Here is an 11579-nt window from a genome sequence, read left to right as displayed (position 1 = left end):
ATGAAGGGGGCGTGGCCATGGTACGGAAAGTGTAAATATTTTACTAATAGCGGAAAGTAAAGGCTTTCCTAGTTGGGACAGCATATAGGGAAACGTTAGGGATTATAGGCGCCGGAGACGTAACCCGGCTTGAGGGGTTGGTTAAAGGGAAAGGCGAGACTTAGGGCGAGACCGAGCGGGGCTAATTGAGGCGACGCGGGGAGGGGCGGGACCGCGGACTGGATTTCGATTTCCAAATTCCCACGAGGTATAGGAGTCTGAGGGTTGCACAGGACGTTATGCATTGTTTGACTCCTCCAGAGCCTTTAGAGAAACTTCTGTCAGGCCCGCCTGCTAGGCACTAGTCGGGGAGATAATATAGCCAGGGAGATGTGGCGGACAGAGAGGGCAGAGAGGCTCTCTGAGGAGCGGATGGAGGATCGTGGGCCGCTTTACTGAGAAGGAAGAGACCCTGCGAGAAGGAGTAGTGTCTACTTGGTCCCGTCAGCCGGACCCCACCTGGACGGCTGGGGCCACTTGTCGCCGGGAGGTAAGAGAGAAAACCAATGGAAGCACCTTCAGAGGAGAGTGCCTTGGAAGGAATCTTGGGATGGGAGAACGAGCCTGTCGGAAAAATTGGGAATTTGGGGCTGTGAGAGATGTTCCGGAAAACTAGAAAGACCGTTCTCTAAAAGAGGAATTCTGTTTTATGCTTCCTTTGCGAGGTACTAAAGTGTAGCAGCTGTAGAGAGACATACTTCAGCTCAGAATAAGAAAGATTCAGTTCCAAAGCTGTCCATCAGAGGTGTCACGCACACATAACATGGACATTGCCAGGGAATTCAAGTGTCAAATGAGAGACTGGCCCTTTTGGCCCGGACACTATACGATGGCCCTCTGCTTCAAGAGTACCCACCTCATTTACTGTTCTGTGGACTTGCTTAATGAGTATGTACTTATTTTAACTCCCATGAAAGATTGTGAGTTTTATTTTTTAACAGGCACTTGATTAAATATATTATGTAAACTTGTGAAAATATCAGAAAACCAATAAAATAATATATATATATATTTTTGACACAGAGTCTCGCTCCATAGCCCAGGCAGGAGTGCAGTGGCACAATCTTGGCTCACTGTAACCTCCAGCCCCCGGGTCTCGGTTCAAGCAATTCTCCTGCCTCAGCCTCCCGAGTAGCTAGGATTACAGGCACGCGCCACCATGCCCAGCTAAGTTTTTTTTTTTTTTTTTTTTTTGTAGAGACAGGTTTTCACCATGTTGGCCAGGCTGGTCTTGAACTCCTGACCTCATGATCAGCCTGCCTCGGCCTCCCAAAGTGCCGGGATTACAGGCGTGAGCCACAGCACCCGGCCTGAAATAATTTTTATAAAAAGTGATTACACAGAACATTAATAATTTTAATGTTATTAAATATATATGAATTCATGATAACTATTAAAAACATACAAAGGAAAAGACAGTTGAAGGAAATGCACCAGAATGTTAACATATGTCCAAGTGGTAGTAGTAGTAATTTTTCTCTCTAATTATTTTCCAATTTTTTAATACATGGTTTTTAAATTTTGTTTTATTTTTTTTGAGACAGAGCCTTCCTCTGTCACCCAGGCTGGAGTGCAGTGGCGCAATCTCGGCTCCTGCAACCTACACCTCCCGGGTTCAAGCGATTCTCGTGCCTCAGCCTCCCGAGTAGCTGGGATTGCAGGCGTGTGCCACCATGCCTGGATAATTTTTGTGTTTTTAGTAGAGATGAGGTTTCACTATGTTGGCCAGGATGGTCTCAAACTCCTGACCACAAACTCCTGACCACCTCAGCCTCCCAAAGTGCTGGGATTACAGGCGTGTAATCCTGTAATCCTGGGATTACAGGCGTGTAATTTTTTTTACAATGAAAAAAATAGGTTCTGCACAACTTCTTTTTATTGATTGATTGATTTTGAGGCAGAGTTTCGCTCTGTCACCCAGGCTGGAGTACAGTGGCACAATCTCGACTCACTGCAACCTCCACCTCCCGGGTTCAAGTGATTCTCCTGCCTCAGCCTCACAAGTAGCTGAAATTACAGGTGCCTGCCACCACGCCTGGCTTATTTTTGTATTTTTAGTAGAGACGGGGTTTCGCCATGTTGGCCAGGCTTGTCTGCAACTCCTGGCCTCAAATGATCCACCCGCCTCAGCCTCCCAAAGTGCTGGATTACAGGTGTGAACCACTGCACTGAGCCACAACTTCTTGAGTGAGAGAGGAGAAAGGAAAACTCTTGGCTTCCAGCTGCCTGAGGTAATTCCTTCCCCCAAGGTGTCACGAGGGAAAGGTGGTGGTCACCATCATCTCCTGTTTGGTGCCTGGAAACTCAAACTTCCCCTCTGGTTCTCAATCCTCCCTACTATTGGATAAAAAGAAACCTAGGCACCCTTGTGGTATGGATGCAGGGGTTTCTAAAGGTCAGCTTCCTGCTCAAGATTGTGTTTTCTGTTTACACAGCATGGTGGACTATACTAGCTATAGTTAGTATATATAGTATAGTATCTATACTAGATGAAAGTTCTCAGGATGGTCTTCTATGAAGAGGTGATGACTGAGCTGAGATTTGATGTCGATAGGCAACCAGTCATGCAATAAGGTGGGGTACACTGACCCCATCAGAGGGGATAGCTCTGGCTCCAAAGCAGGAAGGAGTTTGGTGAGTTTGAGGAACAGGAAGGACCCCGGTGTGGCTGGAGCAGGGCGATCAATAAAAAGAGGGAAAGAGTTGAGAACAGAGAAGTCATCAGAGGGCAGCCCATGCCAGCCGTGTAGTTCTCCGTATGGATTTTGGCCTTTATTCTTAGTTCATTGCAAAGCTCTTAAAGGATCACAAGCAAGGGCATCCTGTGATATGATCTAAGTTTGAAAATGATCCTTCTGGCTGCTTGTGAAGACTAGATTGCAGGGGGCAAAAGAGGAAGCAGAGAGATCAGGTAAAAGGGTATTGCAGTGATCTAGGTGAGAGGTAAACCCAGGTGGTTTAGCTGGCATGTGGGGGTGGTGAAGATGGACAGGAACTGTGACTGGCACATTTTGGAAATAGAACCCCAAGGAGTCGCTGATGGATTGGATATGGGATATGAGGGAAAAGGAAGAATCAAGGATGAGACTGAGATTTTTGGCCTAAGAACCTGGGTGGATGGTAGAACCCCCTGCTTCAGAATATATCTGGAATGTGACCCTATCTTACCAGTTTTCCACGGTCTCCTGGTCCAACTCCCCATTATCCATTATCTGTTACCTGGACTATAGTAAGAGTTCCCTAACTGGTCTCCCAGCTTTCATCCTTACTGCCCTTCTTTAGTTTATTCACAGCAGCTGGGGTATTCCTATTACATTGGCAATCTGCTCACATCCTGCTTCTGTTCAAAGTCCTCCATCTTCCTCAGGATAAAAGCTCATGGCCCACCCCCTGTTGCTTCTCTGACTTCACCTCCTGCTCTTCTCACTTGCTCTTTCAAAAATTTCAGTCCTCATCCCCTGCTCACTGTACCTCTTCTTGGCTTTCTCCTTAGCCCTTATTATCTTCTAATTTACTTATTTTTTTCTGTTTACTGTAGGTTTTCCAGTAGTAGAATGTAAGCTTTAGGAAGGCAGGGTTTTTGTCTGTTTTGTTCACTGCTATAGTAGGTGCTTAATAAATATTTATTGGATAAGTATCTCATGTAAGTTGACTGCAGAGGAGAAGTCTGTGGGAGGAGCAGGTTTATACAGGGGCAGAAAAAAAAAGTTCTGTTTTAGACATGTTAAGTTTGAGGTGCCTATAAGGCATCTCAGTGGTGCTGTAGAATAGAGAGGTGGGCACATTAGTTGGGTCAGGGAAGAGGCCTGGACTGGAGCTATCCACCGGGGAGTCATCATCAGGAAGATCTGGATGTGGATGCTTAGGGAGAGAGTGTGGATAAGAGAATGAGGAGGGCCCAAGACCATTGCATGGGACATGCCAACATTTAGGGCAAGGCAGAGGAAGAGGGGCAAGAAAATAAACCAAAAGAAGAATGTGGATAAAAAGAAAAGCTAGCAATGGCACCTATTATCCAGCTTCCAGTTAACTCTTCCTGGCTCTAGAACAGTGGTCCCCAAGCATTTTGGCACCAGGGACTGGTTTTGTGGAATACAATTTTTCCACAGACAGGGGGTTGGGGAACATGGTTTCAGGATGAAACTGTTCTACCTCAGATCATCAGGCATTAGATTCTCATAAGGAGCGTGCAACCTAGATCACTCGCACGTGCAGTTCACAATAGGGTTCTCCCTCCTATGAGAATCTAATGCCACTGCTGATCTGACAGGAGGCGGAGTGCAGAGCTCAGGTGGTAATGCTCACTCGCCTGCTGCTCACCTCTTGCTGTGCAGCCCAGTTCCTAACAGGCCACGGCCCAGTACATGTTGGGGACCCCTGCTCTGGAGTAGTCTTTCATAGTCAGGCACTCTTTCTCTGGGGTTGATGTGGTTTACAATGGAGGCCACGTTCATGGTTCCTCCTGGATCTTTGCTCAGGGCCCCAGGCTCCATCTTCTGGGGGATTAGAACACAGTGGTTAAGCACATAGGCTCTGGCCAGGCCTGGGAGCTCACGCCTGTAATCTCAGCACAGTGGGAGGCCGAGGCGGGCAGATCACTTGACCTTAGGAGTTCAAGACCAGCCTGGGCAACATGGCAAAACCCCTTCTCTACTAAAAATACAAAAATTAGCCGGGTGTGGTGACACACACCTGTAGTTCCAGCTATTCGGGAGGCTGAGGTAGGAGGACTGCTTGAGCCTGTAGAGGTCAAGGCTGCAGTGAGCCATGATCGTACCACTGCACTCCAGCCTGGGCCACAGAGTGAGACCCTGTCTCAAAACAAACAAACAAACAAACAAAAAAACTGTCCAAAAATATAGGCCCTGTGAGTACGTAGAACTAAACAATCAAAAAGAACATAGGCTCTGGAGCCAAAGTACGTGGTTTGAAACTGCCTCTATCACCTATCAACTTATGACTTTGAGCAAGTTACATTACTGTGCCCCAGTTTCATCCTCTGTGGGGAAATAATAGTCCCCACTTCATTAGGATGGTTATGAGGAGTAAATCACTTACTACTGAAACACAGGTGGTATATAGCAAGTGTTCAAAAAATGTTAGCTGTTGTTACTGCTCTTAGGGCTTAGGTCTGAGTGCCTCCTGCCAGGTGGTCTGACTCTAGGACCCAGACTTTGATAGCACAGCCCCTCCCCACTCTTGTCCACTAGAGCAGGACTAGTTGCTCTCTTAGCTAGGGCAGCTACCTCCTGGGACCCAGTCAGAGGACACAGGATCTTGCTGCTGTTGGCTCAAGTGTTTTATCTTCCTAGAGAGTCAAATCAAATAAAGCTGTTGACCAATACTAAGTTACCTTGGGATTCACAATGCAATTTAAGTCAGCGTACACTCTACTTGAGATCTGTATACTGTGTTTGTTTGTTTGTTTGTTTCTGTAAGGGAAAAGAAAGTATCTGCAAAGGAAGATTCTCATGCACAGATTGAAACCCTCTGAGATATCGACCCCCTAGGTTAGAGAATCACAGACAAAACTGTATGAAACCTCCAGCCTCTGTAACATGATAAACACATTTTACTCCAAAGGTCAGCATCATGCTCACTGAAGAAATCTGGATTATTCTGATTAATTAGGTATGTATAAGGATGGCCCCATGACTCTTTTTATTTAATTTTCCTTTGGAAGTACTGGCCTATGTAATTAAAGAAGAGAATGAGATATAAAAACTAGAAGAGTTGAAATATTTATGATATGATAGCCTACATGAAAAATCCAAGGATATCAACTGAAAAACTAATACAAATAAGATATTTTAGGAAAATGGGTAGAAATGAGTATTTTTTTAAAACCGCCTGTTTGAGAATATAAGAGAATAGACCGTATTGTTTACAACAGCAACAACACAGTAAACCAAGCACAATAAATGTGCTAGATCTAGGTACCTGCATTAGTCTGTTCTCACACTGCTATAAAGGTAACACCAGAGACTGGTAATTTATAAAAGAAAGAGGTTTAATTGACTCACAGTTCCTCATGGCTGGGGAAGCCTCAGGAAACTTACATTCATGGCGGAAGGTGAGGTAAAGCGGGCAACTTCTTCACAAGGTGACGAGAGAGAGAATGAGTGTGAAAGAGGAACACTTAACCAGCAGATCTCGTGAAAAGTCTCATGAAAAGAACAGCATGGGGGAAACTGCCTCCATGATCCAATCACCTCCCACCAGGTCGCTCCCTGGACATGTGGGGATTATGGGGATTACCATTCAAGATGAGATTTGGGTGGGGACACAGAGCCAAACCATATCAATACTCAAAACTAAAATGCCACCAAAGGAAGTTTGAATAAATAGGAAGGCATATTCTATTTTTGGGTAGAAAGACTCACTATTATAAAGATGTCAGCTCTCCATGAATTAATCCATAAATTTAACAAAGATCTAATAAAAATACCAACAGAGTACGCAACCTGAATATAAATTCATGTGGAAATTTTTGCATCAGGGATAACCATGTTGCTTCAGTAGCATCCTCAGAATGAAAAACAACCAACCAAAACAAAACAAAAAGAATAGCCATGAGAACATTTTGAAAAGTAAGGTTAATGAGAGGAGAAGCACTGTACCACATATTGATAGTTAAAATAGTAAAATCCAGAGGACACTAGCACACGCATAAACATTTTGATCAAGAGAACATAATAGGCCGGGCGTGGTGGTTCATGCCTGTAATCCCAGCACTTTGGGAGGCTGAGTTGGGCAGATCACCTGAGGCCAAGAGTTCGAGACTAGCCTGGAAAACATGGCGAAACCCTGTGCCTACTAAAAAAATACAAAAATTAGCCTGGCATGGTGGTGTGCACCTGTAATCCCAGCTACTCAGAAGGCTGAGGCAGGAGAATCGCTTGAACCTGGGAGGCAGAGGTTGCAGTGAGCCGAGATCGCGCCACTGCCCTCCACCCTGGGTGATAGACTGAGACTCCATTTCAAAAAAAAAAAAGAGAACATAATAGTCCAGAAATAGACCTCAGGCATTAAAAAGTTTAGTAAATGATAAAGATGGCATTGTCTGTCAGTAGGGAAAAGATGTATGATATACTAAGTAGCATTGAGACAATTGTATAGTCACCTGGAGAAAACGAATGTGGTGTCTCTTTTCAGTTCTTACACTATGAAACAATTATGTTTAAATAAATGTAAAAGGCCAGGCTTGGTGGCTCATGCCTGTAACCCTAGCACTTTGGGAGGCCGAGGCAGGCAGATCACTCGAGGTCAGGAGTTTGAGACCAGCCTGGCCAACATAGCGAAATCCCATCTCTACTAAACATACAAAAAATTAGCCAGGCATGTTGGCAGGCACCTGTAATCCCAGCTACTCGGGAGGCTGAGGCAGGAGAATTGCTTGAACTTGGGAGACAGAGGTTGCAGTGAGTTGAGATTGCGCAACTGCATTCCGTCCTGGATGACAGAGTGAGACTCCATTTCCAAATAAATAAATAAATGTAAAAGAGTAAAACCACAAATTTATAATGTCACAGTAGAGAAAGTGTTTTCCAGAATGGCACACATTTTCTCATAGCTTTAAAAAAACAAATTCTGTCAACATAAAAATCTATAATTTCTACAGAGCAAAAAACACCATAAACAAAGAGAATGGCAAAGTAGGGAAAATATTTGCAACCCATATCATAGTCAGAGGGGCTAATTTGCTTAATATGTACAAAATCTCTACAAATCAATATGAAAAATAGCAAGTTCAATAAGAAAATGGGATGGTTAATGGAAAGATAAATGTCTCTTAAACATGAAAAAATACTCAACCTCACTCACAAGACAATTGAAACTACATTTAGTATAATTTTTCACCCACTGATTGGCAAAAAATCTAGATGTTGGACACTTAGCCTTGGCATGGTTGTAGGGTAATAAGCACTCTCGTGTTGCTGTTAGAACTGTAATTCATTGCCGGGCACGGTGGCTCATGCTTGTAATCCCAGCACTTTGGGAGGCCGAGGCGGGCGGATCACGAGGTCAGGAGATCAAGACCACGGTGAAACCCTGTCTCTACTAAAAATACAAAAAATTAGCCGGGCGTGGTGGCGGGCGCCTGTAGTCCCAGCTACTCGGAGAGGCTGAGGCAGGAGAATGGCGTGAACCCGGGAGGCGGAGCTTGCAGTGAGCCGAGATTGCGCCACTGCACTCCAGCCTGGGCGACAGAGCGAGACTCCGTCTCAAAAAAAAAAAAAAACAAAAAAAAACTGCAATTCATTAAGACTTGTCAGAATTACAAATGCATAGAATTTCTGATCCAATGTACTTTCACACATGCAAAATAAATTACATATAAAATTATCAGCCAGGTGTGGTGGCTAACACCTGTAATCCTAGCACTTAGGGAGGCCAAGGTGGTAGGACTGCTTAAGCCCAGGAGTTCAAGACCAGCCTGGGCAAAGTGGCGAGACCTCGTCTCTACAAAAAAATGAAAATTAAAAAATTAGCTGGGTGCAGTAGTCCCAGCCACTTGGGAGGCAGAGGTGGGAGGATCTCTTGAGCCCAGGGGTTCAAGGCAGTAGTGAGCTATGATCACGCCACTGCACTCCAGCATGGGACAAAGTGAGACTGCCTCTCTTGAAAAAAAAAAAGAAAACAGTTATCAGCTGGAGCATTGTTCATATTAGCAAGTTTAGCAAAAGCCAACTCACACATCTCTCACTTGAGGACTGATTAAATAAATCATTGCACATGCGTACAATGGAATATCATACAGCCAGACTGAAGAGCTGTCATAAAAATCTTTATAGGCCATGATTGAACTTTATCCTAAGAAGAATGAAGAGCCATTAATGAATTTTTAAGCAGAAGTGTGGAATTAGACCTGCATTTTAGATGTCTCTGGCTTAGTATGGAGCATAGCTTGAAAGAGTAAAACAGAAGCCAGGGAGATTAGTTGGTGGCCCAATTTAGGGTAGTCACTGAGGGGAAGACATAAAAGATGTAGACGATGACAGGGCTTGGTGAGAGATTGCATGAATGGGTGCAGGAGCTCAGGCACCTACGATGCCCAGTTCAGGCTTTGGCAGTGGATGAGGCTGGCAGATATGCATTGAGACCAGAGGCACAAGTGGAGCTGCAGGGTTGGGGATGAGAAGGAAAGGTGATGAGTTTCATTTGCATTGATTGAGTTGGAGGTGCCAGTGGGCAGCCAGTTGGGATGTGCAGTTGAGCGTTTGCATATACAGCTCTATGACTCAGAGGAGAGATTGGAATTGGGGATGGATTTGGGAATCTTCATCATACAGCTGATGTTTGAGGCAGTAGGGCAATCCGAAGTCATCTTGGGATGTCCTGTGGCATGAGAGGAGAGTCCAGGCACTGGAGCAGCCCCTAGGGAACACAGGCAGAAGAGAATGAAAATCTGCAGGAGCTAGAGGAGTGTGGGGGATGTGGGTGGGAAACCAAGAAGAGCATCATATCACGGACCTCAAGGAAGAGTGTGCTCGGGTTTTACTGGTGTCTGTCTCTCCCTTGATTTAAAATCCTCCACATAAACCGGATTTTATTTTTCTTTGTTTTCTCCCCATCTGTCTTATCCCACCTTCAATCGGCATGAGGTTCTGTGCATAATAACTATGTCTGTGGACAAGCAAAGGCATGAGTGAGTGACTACAGTTGTAACTGGTTCTTTACGTGACTGCTGTGCACACCTCCACAACTGCTCCTCTCCTTGCTCTCCCTGTCTCCATTCTTTTAAATTCTCCACGCTGTCATCAGTGGTTCTCCACTGCCTACAGAGGAGCATCCTCTGGTTGGCCTTCAAGCCCATCCACATCCAGCCCCAGCTGGGCTTATCTCCTACAACACGTGGTGTGGAACTACACCCACGCTGGCCGCTTGCTGCTACATGAACATGCTCTGTGCTTACAGTGTCCTTTTCCCTTGGATTTCCTGCCTCCCGCCCCCTGCGATAGTTCCACCCATCCTTCCACATTTCATGGAGATCCCACTTAGCCCCAAAGGCCTCCCCAGACCTTCACTGCCATGAATGTCTTCCCCGTTCTCTGTTGCACTTTGTCTTGCATTCCCATACTAGCTCCCTACCAGTTGCTACTCTTTCTCCACACTGGAGTGTGAGGGGAGTCTGTCCCAATGTCACCATTCCCCCATGACTTGCCTCCCCACCTTTTCAAGTCTCTATTCAAGCGTCACCCTGCAAGGCTTGCCATGACCCCTCTGTTTTCAGCGCCAGCTCCAGCACTTGGCACAGTACAATTGCTGAAGGAGTGGTGGGTGGATTGTGAGTCCTCGGGAGTTCAAGACAATACTTGAATTTATTTCTGTAACTGTGCCAGTGCTTTGCATCCAGTCAGCACCCTGTGTTTGCAGTAGGCTCCTGGGAAATAAGTTTTACTCAATTCCGTGCCCCCGCTGCCTAATACAGATCATGGCACCACAGTAGGTGCTCAATAAATGTTTAAGGAATCAATAAATGAAAAATTACACATTTAATTGCCCTCAGGAGCCTCCAGAGAGGCCACTGGCTGTGCAAACTCACTGGTTTGTGTGTGCTTCCTGCCAGCACTGACAGGCTGCCTTATGGGCCGGTGACAAGCTGTGTCCTGTAAACCTGGCTGTGCTGAGAGACGGTGACATGCAGCTCACAGAAGGCACTAGGGCTGTCATGGTGGCCAAGCATTTAATACAACGATTGTGGCGCTCCAGGCAGAAACACAGCCCAGAAGAAGCCTCAGAGGCAGCCATGGAGGGGTGGGAGCACTTACTCCTTAGGGAAAGCTTGACTTGGTTTCTGCTGTGTGCATGGCCCTCCGAGGGTCCAGGTAGAGGGGAAGCTACAGCTGTGAGGGCAACTGGGCATCCGTCTTAAAGAGTTTCAGGTCTAGTGGGGTTGAGGACAGGCTCACCAATAATCCCAGAACAAAGGCAAGATGGGCCAATGCTGGAGGAGATCCACGCACAAAGGCAGGAGAGCCCCCAGGAGAAGGGGAGGCTTAGGGAGGATTAGTGGAAGCTTCGTAGTGGAAGGGCCATCTGAGCTCATTGACTAAGCTTTTTTTTTTTTTTTTTTTGAGACAGAGTCTCACTCTTGTCTCTCTGGCTGCAGTGCAATGATCTCGGCTCACTTGAATCTCCACTTCCCAGATTCAAGCGATTCTCCTGCCTCAGCCTCCCGAGCAGCTGAGATTACAGGTGCCTGCCACCATGCCCGACTAAATTTTGTATTTTTTAGTAGAGACAGGGTTTCACCACATTGGCCAGGCTGGTCTCAAACTCAACCTCGAGTGACCCACCCACCATGACCTCCCATGGTGCTGGGATTACAGGCATGAGCCACCATGTCCGGCCTTCATGACTAGGCTTTCTGAATGGGGTGGGAATTGAAACAGCTTCCAGCTGGTCTCCCTGCTCCCTGCTCCCAGTCTATGCTCATGGTTGCAGCCAGACGATGCTCTTGAATTGAAGGACAGATGATGTAACTTCTCTGCTCAGAATTCTGCAATGGCTCCCGTTGCATTCAGGGTGAACAGAGG

At 46.0% G+C, this 11579-nt stretch overlaps 2 protein-coding genes across 6 annotated transcripts in view; one reads left to right on the top strand and one right to left on the bottom strand.

Annotated features, from left to right (window-relative positions):
* Positions 1 to 36: 36 nt before the first annotated feature.
* Positions 37 to 11579, top strand: part of PRPF40B (pre-mRNA processing factor 40 homolog B) — a 74936-nt gene continuing 63393 nt past the window's right edge. For all 3 annotated transcript variants that reach the window (XM_055294974.2, XM_063610499.1, XM_055294967.2), the window contains exon 1: positions 37 to 529. The gene's annotated coding sequence lies outside the window, so the exon portion shown is untranslated. The remainder of the gene's footprint in view (positions 530 to 11579) is intronic.
* FAM186B (family with sequence similarity 186 member B) overlaps positions 8807 to 11579 on the bottom strand; it is a 44824-nt gene continuing 42051 nt past the window's right edge. Inside the window, exons 7-8 of one of the 3 annotated variants that reach the window (XR_010113880.1) lie at positions 9514 to 9666; positions 9315 to 9417 (exon numbers count right to left, since the gene is read on the bottom strand). Coding sequence is in view for 1 of the 3 variants with exons in the window: in XM_055294987.2 (XP_055150962.2) it covers positions 9282 to 9417 (136 nt within the window). In the remaining 2 variants the exon portion in view is untranslated. Of the gene's footprint in view, positions 9418 to 9513; positions 9667 to 11579 lie in introns of all 3 variants that reach the window. The other 2 variants (XM_055294987.2, XM_055294986.2) reach the window with 2 other exon arrangements.

The sequence above is a fragment of the Symphalangus syndactylus genome, chromosome 10 (assembly GCF_028878055.3).
Source record: "Symphalangus syndactylus isolate Jambi chromosome 10, NHGRI_mSymSyn1-v2.1_pri, whole genome shotgun sequence".
NCBI classification, from domain to species: domain Eukaryota; kingdom Metazoa; phylum Chordata; class Mammalia; order Primates; family Hylobatidae; genus Symphalangus; species Symphalangus syndactylus.
This window is presented reverse-complemented; position numbering and strand designations above follow the sequence as displayed.